At 46.2% G+C, this 22,199-nt stretch overlaps 1 protein-coding gene across 6 annotated transcripts in view; it reads left to right on the top strand.

The window, feature by feature from the left end:
• The window catches only part of mfsd13al (major facilitator superfamily domain containing 13a-like), a 31,130-nt gene continuing 8,931 nt past the window's right edge, over positions 1-22,199 (top strand). Inside the window, exons 1-4 of one of the 6 annotated variants that reach the window (XM_068003524.1) lie at positions 1-127; positions 10,406-10,463; positions 14,839-14,974; positions 17,316-17,570. In XM_068003524.1, the coding sequence (XP_067859625.1) occupies positions 17,415-17,570 (156 nt within the window). In that variant the 5' untranslated portion in view covers positions 1-127; positions 10,406-10,463; positions 14,839-14,974; positions 17,316-17,414. Of the gene's footprint in view, positions 128-9,322; positions 9,401-9,571; positions 9,684-10,405; positions 10,464-13,500; positions 13,635-14,838; positions 14,975-17,315; positions 17,571-22,199 lie in introns of those variants that run through there. The other 5 variants (XM_068003525.1, XM_068003523.1, XM_068003527.1 and 2 more) reach the window with 5 other exon arrangements.

Below are 22,199 nucleotides of genomic sequence, written 5' to 3'. Positions count from 1 at the left end.
CCTCGGCTCAACGCAACTCTGATTGATCTGACTGGAGATACGCCAACATAGCAAAAAAAAAAGAAAATATGATAACGCGGGCAACAAAATTCCATCGCAAACATCAAAAGGCAGCTCACCTGACCAGGTAGGCAAGGATTGTTGAAACACAACCAGCCAGAGAGTTCACCGGGGATTATCAGAGGACACAAAGTCCCTGTAATAAGCAAGGTTGGAGGGATAAACTGGGTAACTATAGACTAGTCAGTTTAACATCAGCAGTGGTTAAGCCTTTAGAGGCCCTGAGACGGGATAAGATCAATACTCACTAAGAAAGATATGGGTTATCAGGCATGAATGTGTAAAAAAAGGCTAAGAATGGGGGCTAAGTGGATAGATCTTTCAGAGAGCTGGCTCAGGCAGGATAGGCTGAATGGCCTCCTTCTGTGCTGTCTGATTCCATGGTCCTGAAATTCTATGGGGGTTCTCCCAGTCTCACGTCATAACTTTGTTTGGGGATCAGCCCAACTCCCCGGTGAAAATGGCCATTTCCCCCTTTTGACTAGATTTACCCCAGTGCAATTTCAAGGCCCATGATTCTATGATCTATTTAAATCCTATTGGGCCATTCCCCCTCCAATGACATCCCCAACTTCTGAAGGCAGTGGTTCTTATTGGGGTACTGGATGCCCTCTGATACTTCACTCCAGTTGCCATTCTTGATGTGTGAACTCATATGATTGTCAGTGGGCTATTGTACTATGTGAGGCATCACAGATGGTCCAGATCCTGTCCATACCTGACATCCATGGACACACATTTTCCACCCCAAGTCCCCTGGATAACAAATAGGATCTTGGCTGATTTTTCATTGACCTAGCTCGGGACTGTTGAGGCCAGTTGTGAGGCACCAACTGTTGGTGCAGATGGGGGATGGAGCCTGAGGCCTTTTGTACAACTTAGTGCAACACCAGGCAATTCCTTTACACACTAGGCCATACACATTGTCTGAACCCATACAATCTAGGACCCTTAGAGGTGGCAAATGGCAGATTTCCATCCCATCAGCCTGAGCTGAATTGGAACCCAACCCTCAGGAGTGAAAAGAATGTCTAACCCAGTGCATAGAGTGTACAGCACTGAAACAGGCCATTCGGCCCAACTGGTCTGACCCGATGTTCATGCTCCACACGAGCCTCCTCCCACCCCTCTTCATCTAACCCTATCAGCATGTCCTTCTGTTCCTTTCTCCCTCATGTACTTATTTAGCTTCCCCTTAAATGCATCTATGTTATTCGCCTCAACCACTCCTTGTGGGAGCGAGTTCCACATTCTCACCACTCTCTGGGTAAAGAAGTTTCTCCTGAATTCCCTATTGGATTTATTGATGACCATCTTATATTTATGGCCCCTAATTTTGAACTCTCCATAGTGCCAACCAGTGCCTCACAATACATGAGAAAACCAAGCTTCAGATGTTGCCACTTACTGTTTTAAGGAGACTGTTAGCAGCCTTTTGCAGCCAGGTGATGTCACCATGTTTGATATTGCTGATTAAACCTGAAGGGGAGGACTCGACTGTCAACAGAACTGGAGTTTTTTTTAAATTGGGAGTTTTCACAACAAGTGCTTGTTGGTGATTAAAACAGAAGAGGGTTTATTGCTCATGGCAATTTAAAATACCCGAGCTGTTAGATTTTAACCTAATTTTGACAGCCAATCACAAGACAAAACTAGAAGCTATAAATATAAGATAGTCACCAATAAATCCAATAGGGAATTCAGCAATTAGGACTGAGCTACACAGGTACTGAGGACCACAATGGCCCACGGGTTGCAGTTTAGAGGTGCCTGCTGCATACTGCGAATTCTGTACTGTAGATATATTTCTAACAGATTGCTGAAAAATCACTGTGTTAAAAATATCACTGTCATCCTTCTCACACAATAAATCCCTTCAGTTCACCCTCATTATATTTGCCTGTACCCTGTGGTATGTAAATTAATGAAAATCAGCAATCTATTCAGCCAGCTGAATAATTAGTAATCTATTCAGACAGCTCCTTCATTTCCTCAGGATTGTCCCTCCTCCCTTTCTTGCACTTTCCTTTATCCCATCTTGCTGCTATTCCAATAGGAATGGTTCTTTTGCACTTTATAACTCAGAGGGGTTACATTTCCTCAGGAGCCAGTTATTGCACTATTTTAAGGCAGTTTATAACCTGTGCTCTAGTTTTAAAATGTGTTGACCAGTGTGGAAATTAAACCCCAGGGTGTCCTGCACAGCACATCTCAGAACAGTGCAGAACGTAACAGGAGAGAACTGAACTTCTGATCAGAATTTCTGACCCACTAACATTTATTGCTTGCCCTGGAATGTACTACGAGCAGATTCACTGGTCATACATAACCCTTGCTCGTTGTATCTTCCACCCTGCTTAAGTTCTATATGCCCAAATGGTGAATGTCGGTGGGCTATTTGACCATGGGCGGCATCACAAATGAACCGATCCCATTCTCACCCCACATCCACACTTTGCTGAGACTATACCACACACATTAACTCTTTGTCGATGAAGATGTCTGCTGTGGCACAGTTTGTAACCCTTACACCTCTTATATTAGAAGATTGTGGGCTCAAATCCCACTCCAGGGACTTGAGTACAAAATCTAGGCTGATTCCAGTGCAATATTGAGGGAGTGCTGCACTGTTGGAGGTGCCATCTTACATCGAATTTACAACCCAGACTCAGGTCCATAATGGCATTCATGCTCTACATGAGCCTCCTCCCAACTTTCAACATATCCTTCTATTCTTTTCTCCCTCATGTACTTATCTGGCTTCCCCTTAAATGCATTTTTGCTAGTCACCTCAACTACTCCATGTGGTAGCAGGTTCCACATCGATGAGATGTTAAACTAGGGCCCTGTCTTCCCTCATGGGAAAGATCCTGTGGCACTGTTTCAAAGATGAGCAGGGGAGTTCTCCCGATGTCCTAGGCCAATATTTATCCCTCAACCAACATCACTAAGAGAGATTAACTGGTCATTTATCTCATTGCTGTTTGTGGGACCTTGCTGTACGCAAAATTGACTGCCACGTTTCCTACATTAGAATAGAGACTATACTTCAAGAAAGTACTTAATTGGCTGTAAAGCGCTTTGGGACATCCTGAGGGAGTTAAAGGCGCTATATAAATGCAAGTTTCTTTTTCTTTCTTTGAAGACTGAATGTCATTTATTGCTTGCATGCTTTTTTTCTCTATGGTCACGTTAGCACTGACCAAATACAACTTGAGAGTTTCACAGGATAGTGATTGGTTACAGAAACTGTGGGTAATTTTCTTCCCCCTCCTCAGCCCAAGGGTACTGAGACCAATTGCTGATCTGGCTGTGATCAGCTAACTCGGCACAGACTGGGCTAACTCGGCACAGACTGGGCTAACTCGGCACAGACTGGGCTAACTCGGCACAGACTGGGCTAACTCGGCACAGACTGGGCTGCATGGCCCTGAGTCTGCAAAGGCAGGTTATAACTATGAGGGGATTTTTCTTTGTACTTTGTGACCTGTGTTAACACGTAGTAACTTTTACATTTACAATAGTGACCATTGAACGGTGCGGTGCTGGCTCTGTGTTACATGTCATCTCTGCTTTATTGCAGCTGCTGTTCCCTGGAATGGAAGGTGTGGTTAGAATTCAATTTTTTTTTCTTTCTTATGCCCTATAATTTTCTCCCCTCCTGACATAGGAACAGGAGGAGGCCATTCAGCCCCTCGAGCCTGTTCCGCCATTCAATTAGATCGTGGCTGATCTGTATCTTAACCCCATCTACCCACCTTGGTTCCATTTCCCTTAATCCCCTTACCTAACAAAAATCTATCAATCTCAGTTTTGAAATTTTCAATTGACCCCCAGCCTCAACAGCTTTTTGGGGGAGAGAGTTCCAGATTTCCACTCCCCTTTGTGTGAAGAAGTGCTTCCTGACATCACCTCTGAACGGCCCAGCTCTAATTTTGAGGTTATGCCCCCTTGTTTTGGACTCCCCCATCAGAGGAAATAGTTTCTCTCTATCTACCCTATCAAATCCTTTAATCATCTTAAACACCTTGATTAGATCACCCCTTAATCTTCTATAATCGAGTGAATACAAGCCTAGTCTGTGCAACTTGTCCTCATAATTTAACCCTTTATGCCCAGGTATCATTCTGGTGAATCTGTGCTCCAAGGCCAATATATCCTTCCTGAGGTGCGGTGCCGAGAACTGAACGCAGTTCTCCAAAGGGGTCTAACGGTCCAGTCTCCCCACTCAGGTACTTATCCAAAGGCACTGGCCTTCCTCTGGTGCCTCGCCTGAAAGGCCCTTCTTCGTGGATGAGTCCAGACAGCAAAGGGTAAATTTTACAAATGCTTGCTCCCAGCGTGGAGCATCACTCACCAGGAGCACATATCGCGAAATCATGAACATGCTCTCTGCAATTCTCTGTCCACTGATAGGTACAAGATCATTGGGAACACATTCACTCCTTCTACAGCAGTTCCATAGCTTGAGAGAGAACTGATCAGGCAATTTTTATTTAATATATTTCATTCTCGGGATGTGGGCGTCGCTGGCGAGGCCGGCATTTATTGCCTATCCCTAATTGCCCTTGAGAAGGTGGTGGTGAGCCGCCTTCTTGAACCGCTGCAGTCCACAGTGTTGTTAGGCAGGGAGTTCCAGGATTGTGACCCAGCGACGATGAAGGAACGGCCGATATATGTCTAAGTCGGGATGGTGTGTGACTTGGAGGGGAACGTGTAGGAGACGGTGTTCCCGTGCACCTGCTGCCCCTGTCCTTCTAGGGTAGAGATAGAGAGAACCTGTACATTACTTCAAATTAGGCCAGGAAGGCAGAATGAGAGGGCACAAACATAAAATTAGAAAGAAATAGCTTTAAAACAAGGAAAAGTTTTCTTACTCAAAAAGTGCTAAATGTTTGGAATAATCTGCCCGACAAGATTTTAGAGACAGAAACATAAGGGACAATGGAGCTGGTGGCTATAATGGGAGAGTTAGGGTACTAAAGGAATGAGCAAGTGGTCTTTTCTCATCCTTGACCTTTACTTATATTAAAGATGAGGGAAAAAAATCAGTGAGGGTGATTGAAATACTAGATAATCAGGAATATGGGTGGACTGATCGATAATGGGTACGGTAGCATAGTGGTTATGTTACTGGACTAATAATCCAGAGGACTAGCCCAATAATCTGGAATCATGAGTTCAAATCCCACCACAGTGGCTGGGGAATTTAAATTCAATTAATTAAAATAAAATTTGGAATTAAAAAAAATATAGTATCAGTAATGGTGGCCATGAAACTACCGGATGGTAAAAACCCATCTGGTTCACTAATGCCCTTTAGGGAAGGAAACCTCCTGTCCTTACCTGGTCTGGTCTATATGTGACTCCAGATCCACAGCAATGTGGTTGATTCTTAATGGCCTAGCAAGCCTCTCAGTTTAAAAAAAAGTCATGATAAGAATAAAACTGGTCGGACCATCTAGGCACCGGACATGACAAAAGGCAAACCAAGCCCAGTCGACCCTGCAAAGTCCTCCTCACTAACATCTGGGGACTTGTGCCAAAACTGGGAGAGCTGTCCCACAGACTAGTCAAGCAACAGCCTGACATAGCCATACTCACAGAGTCATACCTTTCAGCCAACGTCCCAGACTCTTCCATCACCACCCCTGGGTAAGTCCCCTCCCAGTGGCAGGACAGACCCACCAGAGGTGGTGGTACAGTGATATACAGTCAGGAGGGAGTGGCCCTGGGAATCCTCAACATTGACTCTGGACCCCATGAAATCTCATGGCATCAGGTCAAACATGGGCAAAGAAACCTCCTGCTGATTACCACCTACCACCCTCCATCAGCTGATGAATCAGTCCTCCTCCATGTTGAGAAGCACTGAGGGTAGCAAGGGCACAGAATGTACTCTGGGTGGGGGACTTCAATGTCCATCACCATGCAGTGGCTCAGTAGCACCACTGCTGGCCGAGTCCTGAAGGACATAGCTGCCAGACTGGACCTGCGGCATGTGGTGAGCGAACCAACACAAGGGAAAAACCTACTTGACCTCATCCTCACCAATCTACCTGTTACATAAGCATTGGTCCATGACAGTATTGCCAGAGTGACCACCGCACAGTCCTCGTGGAGACGAAGTCCCGTCTTTGCACTGAGGACACCATCCAACGTATCACCATGCTAAATGGGATAGATTCGGAACAGATCTAGCAGCTCAAAATTGGGCATTCATGAGACGCTGTGGGCCATCAGCAGCAGCAGAATTGTATTCCAGCACAATCTGTAACCTCATGGCCCGACATATTCCTCACTCTACCATTAGCCAGGGGATCAACCCTGGTTCAATGAGGAGTGTAGAAGAGCATGCCAGGAGCAGCACCAGGCGTACCTAAAAATGAGGTGCCAACCTGGTGAAGCTACAACTCAGGATTACATGCATGCTAAACAGCGGAAGCAACATGCTGTAGACACAGCTAAGCGATTCCACAACCAACGGATCAGATCAAAGCTCTGCAGTCCTGCCACATCCAGTCGGGAATGGTGGTGGACAATTAAACAACTAACTGGAGGAGGAGACTCTGTAAACATCCCAGCACGGGAGTGCAAAAGACAAGGCTGAAGTGTTTGCAACCATCTTCAGCCAGAAGTGCCGAGTGGACGATCCATCTCGGCCTCCTCCCGATATCCTCACCATCACAGAAACCAGTCTTCAGCCAATTCGATTCACTCCATGTGATATCAAGAAACGGCTGAGTGCACTGGATACAGCAAAGGCTATGGGCCCCGACAGCATCCCGGCTGTAGTGCTGAAGACTTGTGCTCCAGAACTAGCCGCGCCTCTAGCCAAACTATTCCAGTACAGCCACAACACTGGCATCCACCCGACAATGTGGAAAATTGCCCAGGTATGTCCTGTCCACAAAAAGCAGGACAAATCCAATCCGGCCAATTACCGCCCCATCAGTCTGTTCTCAATCATCAGCAAAGTGATGGAAGGCGTCATCGACAGTGCTATCAAGCGGCACTTACTCACCAATAACCTGCTCACCGATGCTCAGTTTGGGTTCTACGAGGACCACTCGGCTTCAGACCTCATTATAGCCTTGGTCCAAACATGGACAAAAGAGCTGAATTCCAGAGGTGAGGTGAGTGTGACTGCCCTTGACATCAAGGCAGCTTTTGACCAAGTGTGGCACCAAGGAGCCCGAGTAAAATTGAAGTCAATGGGAATCGGGGAAAACTCTCCAGTGGCTGGAGTCATACCTAGCACAAAGGAAGATGGTAGTAGTTGTTGGAGGCCAATCATCTCCAACAAGAGAGAGTCTAACCACCTCCCCTTGACATTCAACGGCATTACCATCGCCGAATCCCCCACCATCAACATCCTGGGGGTCACCATTGACCAGAAACTTAACTGAACCAGTCACATAAATACTGTGGCTACAAGAGCAGGTCAGAGGCTGGGTATTCTGCGGCGAGTGACTCACCTCCTGACTCCCCAAAGCCTTTCCACCATCTACAAGGCACAAGTCAGGAGTGTGATGGAATACTCTCCACTTGCCTGGATGAGTGCAGCTCCAACAACACTCAAGAAGCTCGCAACCATCCAGGACAAAGCAGCCCGCTTGATTAGCACCCCATCCACCACCCTAAACATTCACTTCCTTCACCACCGGTGCACTGTGGCTGCAGTGTGTACCATCCACTGGATGCACTGCAGCAACTCGCCAAGGCTTCTTCGACAGCACCTCCCAAACCCACGACCTCTACCACCTAGAAGGACAAGAGCAGCAGGCACATGGGAACAACACCACCTGCACGTTCCCCTCCAAGTCACACACCATCCCGACTTGGAAATATATCGCCGTTCCTTCATCGTCACTGGGTCAAAATCCTGGAACTCCCTTCCTAACAGCACTGTGGGAGAACCTTCACCACACGGACTGCAGCGGTTCAAGAAGGCGGCTCACCACCACCTTCTCAAGGGCAATTAGAGATGGGCAATAAATGCCGGCCTCGCCAGCGATGCCCACATCCCATGAATGAATAAAAAAAAGTTGATTGAGACCAGTAAGGATTCATCATTAGTGTCAGTTTGATCAGTAGAGAGGAGTTGAAACTATTGCTGATGGTGAATATTCAAATCTCAAAGAATGGTGAAATCAGCAGTGTTGATAGATTCAATTTTTCTCGACAAAAACTCAATGTTCTAGTGAGTTATCAAGGTTAAGAGAGCGATAGAGTCAGCAGTGGGGGGAGGGGGAGAGAGAGAAACAATTTTACCCAGAGGAGGTCAAAATCAGTTGATTCAAAGAAGCTAAAAAGTGGGCAACCAGGGCATCAGTGTGAACTTAAGCAAAAGGGGGGCATAACTTTAAAATTAGAGCTGGGCTGTTCAGAGGTGATGTCAGGAAGCACTTCTTCACACAAAGGGGAGTGGAAATCTGGAACTCTCTCTCAAAAAAGCTGTTGAGGCTGGGGGTCAACTGAAAATTTCAAAACTGAGATTGATAGATTTTTGTTGGCTAAGGGTATTAAGGGCCATGGAAACAAGGCAGGTAGATGGAGTTAAGATACAGATCAGCCAAGATCTAACTGAATGACGGAACAGGCTCGAGGGGCTGAATGGCCTCCTCCTGTTCCTATGTTCCGATAACCAACACCACCAGAAACAAATTAACTGGTCATCCATCTCATTGCTGTTTGTGGGATCTTGCTGTGTGCAAATTAGTTGATACATTTGCCCAAATAACAACAGCCTTCAAAAGCACTTCATTGGCTGTGAATCACTTTGGGACGTCCTGAGGACGTGAGAGGCGCCATATAAATGCGAGTCGTTCTTTAATGCTTTCCAGTTCTTGTGCTGCCTTAGAAAAGTATTGTAAACAATTTTACAACACCAAGTTATAGTCCAACAAATTTATTTTAAATTCCACAAGCTTTCGGAGGCTTCCTCCTTCCTCAGGTGAACGGTGATTTCCACACCGTTCACCTGAGGAAGGAGGAAGCCTCCGAAAGCTTGTGGAATTTAAAATAAATTTGTTGGACTATAACTTGGTGTTGTAAAATTGTTTACAATTGTCAACCCCAGTCCATCACCGGCATCTCCACATCATTAGAAAAGTATGAGTAATGTTCTGAACTATGGACTTTGAATGTTGTAAGGACAGCCTGTAATCAGAATGCGGCTAGAAAGTTTCATTCTTTAGACTTTAAGGTCATAGTGCTCCCCAACTGCAGTTGTAAAACATGAGGATTTATGATCTCCAAAAAAAACTGCTGTCTCTGGGAAAATAACCGACTCTGGGAGCCATTCAGAGAACACAACAGATCACAAACCCAAGAGAGAGTGAGTATTGGTGTCAAACAGGAGAAAACATGAAGCAGGGCAGGCAGAACCTGATTGTCTTATTGTTTGGGCTGATTTCCAATCAGGAAATCACATAACCACACAGCAAATACCACCCTCTAACCTCACCCACCCACTTCACCCATCACGTCTCTCATTATAACACCAACTTGCATTTATATAGCGCCTTTAACATAGTAAAACGTCCCAAGGCGCGTCACAGGAGCGTTAACAAACAAAATCTGACATTGAGCCTCGTAAGGAGATATTAGAAGAGGAAGAGGTAAGTTTTAAGAAGCGTCTTAAGAAAGGTAGAGAGGTTTAGGGAGGGAATTCCAGAGCTTAGGGCGTAGGCAGCTGAAGGCACGGCCGCCAATGGTGGAGCGAAGAAAATCGGGGCTGCGCAAGAGGCCAGAATTGGAGGAGCGCAGAGATCTCGGAGGGTTGTAGGGATGGAGGAGGTTACAGAGAGAGGGAGGGGGGGGGCGAGGCCGTGGAGGGATTTGAACACCAGGATGAGAATTTTAAAATCGAGGCGTTGCCGGACCAGGAGGCAATGCTTATCCTTAACGCTTTTCAACTTTGTTTTGTTTTTCAATTCAAATTCTGCCCTCCTCCGTTTGTTTTGAAGATAACCTGAAGTGGCACATTTAGCTGTTAAATGAAGTACAGTAAATACAAGGCTGTCCCACAAAAACATCCTGTACGTCTACCACTACTTTAAAAATCTCTGTACAAATGCGCGCAGACTGCCACCTTCTGGCTGTACTTTGTAAGAAAATCCAATACCTCACATTGCTGACAGTGGGTGTAACCCACAATATATTATCAGGCCGGTGATTTACTGTGACTCAATAAGTCAAATTGTGTTTTTATTACTGAAGCCTTAGTGATATTTTTGGGCTTGAATTCCGGAATTATGTCCGTGTTGGTGTGGAAATTAATTGTGGCCTTGACTAATATTTACAGTTTGTTTAACTATTTAGTTAATTTTATCCCTTACAGTTTTTTTTAAAGCCCTGGATACAGAGGAATATGGTGGAGAAGACATTTAAGGTTGTCCGTAAGTAGTGATGTGGGGAGTTGGGGAGGCTGTGTGGGCTGGTAGTGATTGTAGAGTGGGCCTGGGGTTTGGGAACAAGCGTCATGGGGTGTGGGAGCATTGGGGTCGGGGGGGAGGGGCATTGCAGCATTGGTTGACCTTTTGGTCTCCTGTCCTAATATCTCATGTGGCTCGGTATCAAATTTTGTCCGATTACGCTCCTGTGAAGTGCCTTTGGACATTTTACTACCTTAAAGGGGCTTTATTAATACAAGTTGTTGTATGGGAGGAGTTGGAGAAAGTTCTTGTCATGGAGGGAGTGCAACGAAGGTTTACCAGACCGATTCCTGGGATGGCAGGACTGACATATGAGGAGAGATTGGGTCGACTAGGCCTATATTCACTAGAGTTTAGAAGAATGAGAGGGGATCACATCGAAACATATAAAATTCTAACAGGACTAGACAGACTAGATGCAGGGAGGATGTTCCCGATGGCTGGGGAGTCCAGAACCAGGGGTCACAGTCTCAGGATACGGGGTATGCCATTTAGAACCGAGATGAGGAGAAATATCTTCACTCAGAGGGTGGTGAACCTGTGGAATTCTCTACCACAGAAGGCAGCGGAGGCCAAGTCATTAGATGTATTCAAGAAGGAGATAGATATATTTCTTAATGCTAAAGGGATCAAGGGACATGGGGGATAAAGCGGGAACAGGGTACTGAGTTAGACCAGCAGCCATGATCGTTTTGAATGGCGGAGCAGGCCCGAAGGGCCGAATGGCCTACTCTTGCTCCTATTTTTTATGTTTCTATGTTTCCCCCGGGGTGTTGGGAGGAAGATGGCGAGTCTGGTAGTGATGGAAGGGTGAACTTGGGGTGCAACACTAGAATGGCAGTGGGCGTGTGGGAGCTTGGGGGAGGGGATTTTGAGGTGCTGCTGATAACCGTACAGATTTTTCTGTGGAATGGGGAGGGTGAGGGGGAATATAGCTGCTCAAGGTGGGGGATGTGAGTGGGGAAGGATTGGCAGGATGCAGTGGGGAATGGTCAGGGTGATCTTTTAAGTGGGTTACAGGTAATTCCAGTGATCCGTCCTCTCTCGTGTTATTATTTCCTCCCCTTCCCTTGTTCTGATTCTATTGAAATAGATGTTCATTTTTTCAGTTCTTTGCACATTTGCTGACTGACCTGCTGCGTGCTTCTGGCATTTTCTGATTTTGCTCCAGAAATGTCACTCCTCTCTTTGGCTTACAGAATTGAAAAAGATCCATCTACTGCCCTGAAAACCATTCAGCTCAGCTCACTCCGAACCTGGTGATTTTCTCTGCCAGTGCAAGTCGCTCAATACTTTGTGTCCAGTTGATCACCTGTGTGTGAGGGAGTGTGTGAGGGAGTGTGTGAGGGAGTGTGTGAGGGAGTGTGGTAACAGCCTGTGTGGGGTTATCTGTATGAGGTGTGTGTGAGAGTGTGTTTATGGGTGTGTCTGTATGAAAGCCAGAAGTGTCGAGTGGATGATCCCAAAGCCTTTCCCACCATCTACAAGGCACAAGTCAGGAGTGTGATGGAATACTCTCCACTTGCCTGGATGAGTGCAGCTCCAACAACACTCAAGAAGCTCGACACTATCCAGGACAAAGCAGCCCGCTTGATTGGCACCCCATCCACCACCCTAAACATTCACTCCCTTCACCACCGGCGCACTGTGGCTGCAGTGTGTACCATCCACAGGATGCACTGCAGCAACTCGCCAAGGTGACGCCCACATCCCATGAACAAATAAAAAAAACCACCAACACCATCACACGAACACACAGACGGGCTGTCACGCACACCCTCACACACCGATACATAATTTTTTTTTTATTTGTTCATGGGATGTGGGCATCACTGGCGAGGCCAGCATTTATTGCCCATCCTTAATTGCCCTTGAGAAGGTGGTGGTGAGCCGCCTTCTTGAACCGCTGCAGTCCGTGTGGTGAAGGTTCTCCCACAGTGCTGTTAGGAAGGGAGTTCCAGGATTTTGACCCAGCGACGATGAAGGAACGGCCGATATATTTCCAAGTCGGGATGGTGTGTGACTTGGAGGGGAACGTGCAGGTGGTGTTGTTCCCATGTGCCTGCTGCCCTTGTCCTTCTAGGTGGTAGAGGTCGTGGGTTTGGGAGGTGCTGTCGAAGAAGCCTTGGCGAGTTGCTCCAGTGCATCCTGTGGATGGTCCACACTGCAGCCACTGTGCGTCGGTGGTGAAGGGAGTGAATGTTTAGGTTGGTGGATGGGGTGCCAATCAAGCGGGCTGCTTAGTGTGAGGGTCTGTGTGTGGGTGGGTTAGTGCGAGGGTGTGTGTGTCTGTGGGTTAGTGAGGGTATGTGGGTGGGTTAGTGTAAGAGTCGGTGTGTGGGTGGGTTAGTGTAAGAGTCGGTGTGTGGGTGGGTTAGTGTGAGGGTGTGTGGGTGGGTTAGTGTGAAGGTTGGTCTGAGTGGGTTAGTGTGCTGGTCTGTGGGTGTGGGGGGGGGGGTTAGTGTGAGGGTCAGTGGGTGAGTGGGTTAGTGTGAGGGTGTGTGGGTGGATTAGTGTGAGGGGTTGTTGGTGGGTTAGTGTGAGGGTTGGTGTGTGGGTGGGTTAGTGTGCTGGTCTGTGTGTGTGGGGTGGTTAGTGGGTTAGTGTGAGGGTTGGTGTGTGGGTGGGTTAGTGTGCTGGTCTGTGTGTGTGGGGTGGTTAGTGGGTTAGTGTGAGGGTTGGTGTGTGGGTGGGTGGGTTGGTGTGTGGGTTAGTGTGAGGTGGGTGGGTGGGTTGGTGTGAGGTGGGTGGGTGGGTTGGTGTGTGGGTGGGTGGGTGGGTTGGTGTGTGGGTGGGTGGGTTGGTGGGTTAATGTGAGTGAGGGTCTGTGGGTGGGTTTGTGTTGTGGGGGCGGTCCCTTTAAACATAAACACGTGATGCAGAATATTCGACGACGCGCTGTAAGTGCGCCACCTGATTGGTTTTTACCTTCTGGATGCCACGTGATGTTCCCTGAGTAGCCAATGGGAGAGCGGCAGTGGGCGGGGCGGGGCGATGGCGCGGCGCTTCCGCCTCCGTGTTGGCGGGCGCGCGCTCGATACATTGTCTCCGCTGGGTGTGTGAAGAAGAAACAATGTTTCCTCAGCTGGTTACAGTGAGCGGTCCCAGCGCACCGCATGGGCTCGGCATTGACAGGTCGGGTCTGCAGCAATGAAGGAATGATCTTTGTTTTATTGAATCTTTACAGCACGGAAGGAGGCCGTTCGGCCCACCGTGCCTGTGCCGGCTCTCTCATTAGTCCCACTCCCCTGCTTTGTCCCCATAAGTATCAGCCCTGGCTCAGTGGGAGCGCTGTCACCTCCTGAGTTGGAAGGTTTAGGTTCAGTCCTACTCCATGTCTCACATTCCCAGTGTCGTACTGAGGGAGTGCCGCACTGTCAGAGGGGTCGTCTTTTTGGATGAGATGTTAAACCGAGGTCCCGTGAACCTAAAAGATTCCACGGCTACTATTTCGAGGAAGAGCAAGGCAGTTCTTCCCAGTGTCCTGGCCAATATTTATTCTTCAACCAACATCACTAAACCAGATTATCTGGTCATTATGTGGGACCTTGCTGTGTGCAAATTGGCTGCTGCATTTCGCACATTACAACAGCACAGAACAAGTCAATGAAAGAGCGACCGTGGACAGTCCGAAACACAATCCCAGGGTTCATGTCTCTGCCTTAAAGAGGTGTGAAGGATCGTCACAAACGATAGAGGCCTGATGATGATGATGAAGAAATATATCTTAGTTATTGAAGGTATTTTTTGGGTGGTTAAATGTAACCGGTAAACACAAGATCAGGCCTCAGTTGCAAAAGGTAATGGAATTGAGAGCAGTGTGCGTCATGGGCAAGAAGTTCAGGCTGTGTTGTGGATAATGTTTGAAAGAAAGACTTGCATTTATATAGTGCCTTTCATGACCTCAGGATGTCCCAAAGTGCTTTACAGCCAATGAAGTACTTCAGAAGTGTCGTCACTGTTGAAATGCAGCAGCCAATTTGCGCACAGCAAGCTCCCACAAACAGCAATGTGATAATGGTTTAGTGATGTTGGTTGAGGGATAAATATTGGCCAGGACACCCAGAGAACTCCCATGCTTTTCTTCAAAATAGTGCCATGCAAAAAATGCAATATCTTCGAAAGTTTCCACCACAATGGTCATTTCCAGCCATGTATAAGGAGTGTGGATCCACTCCCACCCCAGAGAAACGGAGCCTGCAGTAAAACAAATTCGGAACGAGCGGCCACATCTATTAAAATCTAATGCCTATGATTTTAGAATGAGGCAGATCTTTCTCTTCTTCACAATTACATTGTTTTCTTGTCAAGTACACTGTAGGTTTAATTTGTCTTCCAGCCAGGAGGGTGGAATAATCTGGTAGCATCATTACCCATCTGGCAGCAGGCACTACGCTGAACTATGTGACCAGATCTTTCTTTGCTTCGAAGTGTTATTCCATAAAGTGCCTTGGACAAGAACTCACTTTGTTGAGGTAAGCAGATCTGCACAACTGACGGGGTTGGGCCTGATGTTGCTTATTTTTTTTTTATTCGTTCACGGGATGTGGGCGTCGCTGGCGAGGCCAGCATTTATTGCCCATCCCCAATTGTTCTTGAGAAGGTGGTGGTGAGCCGCCTTGAACCGCTGCAGTCCGTGTGGTGAAGGTTTTCCTACGGTGCTGTTAGGGAGGGATTTCCAGGATTTTGACCCAGTGATGATGAAGGAACGGCGATATATTTCCAGGCCGGGATGATGTGTGACTTGGAGGGGAACGTGCAGGTGGTGTTGTTCACATGTACCTGCTGCTCTTGTCCTTTTAGGTGGTAGAACCTTGTGCTTGGACCTGGTCCTGTATAATGAGCCAGGATTAATTAATAATGTCCTAGTTAAGGATCCCCTTGGAATGAATGACCATAACATGGTTACATTCCATATCGAATTAGAGGGTGAGAAGGTTGGTTCTCAAACAAGCGTACTGAGCTTGAATAAAGGAGACTATGATGGTATGAGGGTGGAATTGATTAAAGTGGACTGGGAAAATAGATTAAAGGGTAAGACGGTACATGAGCAGTGGTGTCATTTAGGGAGTTATTTTACAACTTTCAAAACAAATATATTCCACTGAGGAAAAAAGGGTGTAAAAGAAATGACAGCCATCTGTGGCTAAGTAAAGAAATTAAGGATAATATCCGACTAAAAACAAGGACATATATGATAGCCAAACTTAGTGGGAGGATAGAAGATTGGGAAGTCTTCAAAAGACAGCAAAAAGTAACTAAAGGATTGATTAAGAAAGGGAAGACAGATTATGAAAATAAATTAGCAAAAAATATAAAAACAGATAGCAAGAGTTTATATCGTTATATAAAAAGAAAAAGGGTGGCTAAGGCAAACGTAGGTCCCTTAGAGGATGAGACCGGGAAATTAATGGTGGGAAACAGGGAGATGGCAAAAATGCTGAACAAATATTTTGTTTCAGTCTTTACGGTAGAGGACTCTAAGAATATCCCAACACTGGATAAACAGGGGGCTCTGGGGGGGGGGAGGAGCTAAATACGATTAAAATCACTAAGGAATTGGTACTCAGTAAATTAATGGGACTCAAGGCGGATAAATCCCCTGGACCTGATGGCTTCCATCCTAGGGTCTTGAGGGAAGTGGCAGTAGGGATTGTGGATGCTTTGGTAATTTTCCAAAATTCTAGATTCCCTTCCCTCAGACTAGCACTCTCTGTTCTGAGATTCACAGATGGATTGAATGTATGTTCCCCCATGCTACCAAATTCTGTCTTACTGCATGAATCAGAGGCTTCCAGATTAAAGCAACCAGTATATTTATTTTGTAAATAAACAGTAAAATATTAGAAATATAATGCATATAAATGTGTGTGCAGTCAGAAAGTCTGCAATGGGTTAATTACCCTTCGTAGGACGAGCCTCTGATTGTGTCAAGTATTCCTAGACTTGTTGAACAAATTTTTGTTTCTGTAAAGTGAATTTTGCCTGTTATCAGCTACACAAGCACTCTATGATTTTGCCCCTCAGGCAGGAGGTGTTGCTGGGCCTCTTGTTCCGACCAGCAGCTCCTGCAACAGCTCTTGACTATTTACCTGTCCAGCTTTTTGACCTTTAGGCGTTGTAACCAGCGCTTTTGTTAAGCACTTGGCATTGGGAAACTCAACGATACTTAGCCGTTCTATCCAATGAACAGCGAGTGCTTTGCCTGAGTGGAAGAAACTACTTTTTTTTTGTGCTCAAAGGAGCAATGCTGCTGGTTGATTAAAGGAAACAAACCAATTGAATCTTTTGATCAAAGACACAATCTGATCTTTTAAGTAAATGGAACCACCAGCTCAAATGTTGCCGTGGTGATGAATGATTTGGTTCCTCGGCCTAGCAGACTGGGCACTGAAGCTTGTAACGGTTGAACTCTGAAGCAAGCCTCCCACTTTGCTGCATTTGATTCCAATTTTCTTTTTCAATTTTAACTCACCTTTGCGAACTTTACCAAGACACTGGTGTAAGTTTTTGAATTCTCATTTATTAGTGGAACATAAACAAACTTTGTTTATAAAGTTATTTTTGTTGGTCACGTGAATTCTGAGGTGGGGTGGGGGGGGGAGAAAATCATCCTGTAAACACGACAGTTAAATGTATGAATTAAAGTATTTCTATACCTGGAATTTGAACGGTGAAGATTTCTCATTTATATTTTACAATAATCTGGATTGGTCTGGCTGGTTTAATAGCATTGTGATTTTTCTGCATTTTAATATTTGAGAGTTTCTGAAGTTTTATAAATTTGAAGACAGTGTAAGTTTATTCTTCTCTCAGGGCCGTGAAACAAGAACTGATTCAATTCACGTTTATACAAGTGGAAGTGCAGACGGGAGACATTTTCAACACTGGCTGACCAATCCTTCGGCTGTGAGAATGAAGCTGGTTTCACTGGGAATACAGCAAAATGCTTTCGCCTACTCCATGACAACACTGGGATCTGGGTTAATGAACAACCTGTTCAGCTTCTATTATGTGAAGCTCTTTCTGAATCGGTACAAAATTTCTGAAGGAGTGTTCCACCAGGCACAAGTGAGTTCAACGTTTTCCGACATGTCCCCACTTTAAAAATTGTTGTGTTGTGGGGCATTGCAGTGTTGCAGGTGGAATCATAGAACGGTTAAAGCACAGAAGGAGGCCATTCGGCCCATTGAGCCCATGCCGGCTTTTTGTAAGAGCGATCCAGTTAGTCCCATTTCCCCGCTCTTTCCCTGAAGCCCAACATTTTTCTCCCCTTCAAGTAGTTATTCAATTCCCTTTTGAAAGTTACTATTGAATTTGCTTCCACCGCCCTTTCAGGCAGTGCATTCCAGATCATAACTACTTATCATAGAATCATAGAAGTTACAACATGGAAACAGGCCCTTCGGCCCAACATGTCCATGTCGCCCAGTTTATACCACTAAGCTAGTCCCAATTGCCTGCACTTGGCCCATATCCCTCTATACCCATCTTACCCATGTAACTGTCCAAATGCTTTTTAAAAGACAAAATTGTACCCACCTCTACTACTGCCTCTGGCAGCTCATTCCAGACACTCACCACCCTTTGAGTGGAAAAAATTGCCACTCTGGACCCTTTTGTATCTCTCCCCTCTCATCTTAAATCTATGCCCCGTCGTTATAGACTCACCTATCTTTGGGAAAAGATTTTGACTATCTACCTTATCTAAGCCCCTCATTATTTTATAGACTTCTATAAGATCGCCCCTTAACCTCCTACTCTCCAGGGAAAAAAGTCTCAGTCTATCCAACCTCTCCCTATAAGTCAAACCATCAAGTCCCGGTAGCATCCTAGTAAATCTTTTCTGCACTCTTTCTAGTTTAATAATATCCTTTCTATAGTAGGGTGACCAGAACTGTACACAGTATTCCAAGTGTGGACTTACTAATGTCTTGTACAACTTCAACAAGACATCCCAACTCCCGTATTCAATGTTCTGACCAATGAAACCAAGCATGCCGAATGCCTTCTTCACCACCCTATCCACCTGTGACTCCACTTTCAAGGAGCTATGAACCTGTACTCCTAGATCTCTTTGTTCTATAACTCTCCCCAACACCATACCATTAACGGAGTAGGTCCTGGCCCGATTCGATCTACCAAAATGCATCACCTCTAAATTAAACTCCATCTGCCATTCATCGGCCCACTGGCCCAAATTATCAAGATCCCGTTGCAATCCTAGATAACCTTCTTCACTCTCCACAATGCCACCAATCTTGGTGTCATCTGCAAACTTACTAACCATGCCTCCTAAATTATCATTCAAATCATTAATATAAATAACAAATAACAGCGGACCCAGCACCGATCCCTGAGGCACACCGCTGGTCACAGGCCTCCAGTTTGAAAAACAACCCTCTACAACCACCCTCTGTCTTCTGTCGTCAAGCCAATGTTGTATCCAATTGGCTACCTCACCTTGGATCCCGTGAGATTTAACCTTATGTAACAACCTACCATGCGGTACCTTGTCAAAGGCTTTGCTGAAGTCCATGTAGACCATGTCTACTGCACAGCCCTCATCTATCTTCTTGGTTACCCCTTTAAAAAACTCAATCAAATTCGTGAGACATGATTTTCCTCTCACAAAACCATGCTGACTGTTCCTAATCAGTCCCTGCCTCTCCAAATGCCTGTAGATCCTGTCTCTCAGAATACCCTCTAACAACTTACCCACTACAGATGTCAGGCTCACCGGTCTGTAGTTCCCAGGCTTTTCCCTGCCGCCCTTCTTAAACAAAGGCACAACATTTGCTACCCTCCAATCTTCAGGCACCTCACCTGTAGCTGTCGATGATTCAAATATCTCTGCTAGGGGACCCGCAATTTCCTCCCTAACCTCCCATAACGTCCTGGGATACATTTCATCAGGTCCCGGAGGTTTATCTACCTTGATGCGCGTTAAGACTTCCAGCACCTCCCTCTCTGTAATATGTACACTCCTCAAGACATCACTATTTATTTCCCCAAGTTCCCTAACATCCATGGCTTTCTCAACCGTAAATACCGATGTGAAATATTCATTCAGGATCTCACCCATCTCTTGTGGTTCCGCACATAGATGACCTTGTTGATCCTTAAGAGGCCCTACTCTCTCCCTAGTTACTCTTTTGCCCTTTATGTATTTGTAGAAGCTCTTTGGATTCTCCTTTGCCTTATCTGCCAAAGCAATCTCATGTCCCCTTTTTGCCCTCCTGATTTCTCTCTTAACTCTACTCCGGCAATCTCTATACTCTTCAAGGGATCCACTTGATCCCAGCTGTCTATGCATGTCATGTGCCTCCTTCTTCTTTTTGACTAGGGCCACAATCTCCTGAGTCATCCAAGGTTCCCTACTTCTACCAGCCTTGCCCTTCACTTTATAAGGAATGTGCTTACCCTGAACCCTGGTTAACACACTTTTGAAAGCCTCCCACTTACCAGACGTCCCTTTGCCTGCCAACAGACTCTCCCAATCAACTTCTGAAAGTTCCTGTCCAATACCATCAAAATTGGCCTTTCCCCAATTTAGAATTTTAACTTTTGGGCCAGACCTATCATTCTCCATAGCTATCTTAAAACTAATGGAATTATGATCACTGGTCGAAAAGTGATCCCTCACTAACACTTCTGTCACCTGCCCTTCCTTATTTCCCAAGAGGAGGTCAAGTTTTGCCCCCTCTCTAGTCGGGCCATCCACATACTGAATGAGAAATTCCTCCTGAATACACTCAACAAATTTCTCTCCATCCAAGCCCCTAATGCTATGGCTGTCCCAGTCAATGTTGGGAAAGTTAAAGTCCCCTACTATTACCACCCTATTTTTCTCGCAGCTGTCTGTAATCTCCTTACATATTTGCTCCTCAATTTCCCGTTGACTATTTGGGGGTCTGTAGTACAATCCTATCAAAGTGATCTCTCCCTTCTTATTCTTCAGTTCTACCCATATAGACTCAGTGGGCGAACCCTCGGATATATCCCCTCTCACTACTGCCGTGATGTTCTCCCTAATCAAGAACGCAACTCCCCCTCCTCTCTTACCTCCTGCTCTATCTTTCCTATAGCATCTGTACCCTGGAACATTGAGCTGCCAGTCCTGCCCCTCCCTTAGCCATGTTTCAGTAATAGCTTTAACATCCCAGTCCCATGTACCCATCCATGCCCTGAGTTCATCTGCCTTGCCCATCAGACTTCTTGCATTGAAATAAATGCAGTTTAATCTAGACTTCCCTTGGTCTTTGCCCTGCTTTCTCAGACCATCTGTCCGGTCATGTTCTGTACACTCTCCCTTACTGCCTTTTGTTTCTGTCACCACTTTACTTCCCACTGACTTCCTGCATCGGTTCCCATCCCCCTGCCACATTAGTTTAAACCCTCCGCAACAGCACTGGCAAACACTCCCCCTAGGACATTGGTTCCAGTCCTGCCCAGATGCAGACCGTCCAATTTGTACTGGTCCCACCTCCCCCAGAATCGGTTCCAATGGCCCAGGAATTTGAATCCCTCCCTCTTGCACCATCTCTCAAGCCACGTATTCATCCTAGCTATCCTGTCATTCCTACTCTGACTAGCCCGTGGCACTGGTAGCAATCCTGAGATTACTACCTTTGAGGTCCTACTCTTTAGTTTAACTCCTAACTCCCTAAATTCAGCTTGTAGGACCTCATCCTGTTTTTTACCTATATCGTTGGTGCCTATATGCACCACGACAACTGGCTGTTCACCCTCCCCCTCCAGAATGTCCTGCAGCCGCTCCGAGACATCCCTGACCCTTGCACCAGGGAGGCAACATACCATCCTGGAGTCTCGGTTGCGTCCGCAGAAACGCCTGTCTATTCCCCTTACAATCGAGTCCCCTATCACTACAGCTCTGCCACTCTTTTTCCTGCCCTCCTGTGCAGCAGAGCCAGCCACGGTGCCATGAACCTGGCCACTGCCACCTTCCCCTGGTGAGCCATCTCCCCCAACAATATCCAAAACGGTATACCTGTTTTGGAGGGAGATGACCGCAGGGGACCCCTGCACTGCCTTCCTACCCTTCCTCTATCTGTTGGTCACCCATTCACTATCTCCCTCAGTAATTTTTATCTGTGGTGTGACCAACTCACTGAACGTGCTATCCACGACTTTCTCAGCATCGCGGATGCTCCAAAGTGAGTCCATCCGCAGCTCCAGAGCCGTCAAGCGGTCAAACAGTAGCTACAGCTGGACACACTTCCTGCAGGTGAAGGAATCAGGGACACAGGAAGGATCCCTGAATTCCCACATCCCACAAGAGGAACATGACACGGCCCTGGGATCTCCTGCCATGACTTAACCCTTAAGTTAGCTTAACAACAACTACAATGTCAAGAGAATAAAAAAGGAAAGAAAAACTACTTACCACTCCCTTTAAGGAGTTTACTCCTTTAAATTATTCTTAATTTAGAGAATGTTAACTACACTAAGGACCTTGATTCACTAAAAAAAAACGCTACTTGCTATAAGACCTGCAGACCTTACCTTTCTTTTTATTTTAGTTGCTGTATAAAAGTAGAAATACTCACCTGAACCTACTCACCAATCAGGTTCCTCCCATGTGTCGCGTCCCTTTCTGATTCCTGACGTCACTTCGAACTCCGTTGCAGCTCCCTCTGAAATCCCGCCTTTTTATGGGACGCTCCCTCTGCTCCGATC

The sequence above is a fragment of the Heptranchias perlo genome, chromosome 22 (assembly GCF_035084215.1).
Source record: "Heptranchias perlo isolate sHepPer1 chromosome 22, sHepPer1.hap1, whole genome shotgun sequence".
In the NCBI taxonomy this organism is placed as follows: domain Eukaryota; kingdom Metazoa; phylum Chordata; class Chondrichthyes; order Hexanchiformes; family Hexanchidae; genus Heptranchias; species Heptranchias perlo.
Note: the sequence above shows the minus strand (reverse complement) of the source record. Positions and strands in the feature narration are given on the sequence as shown.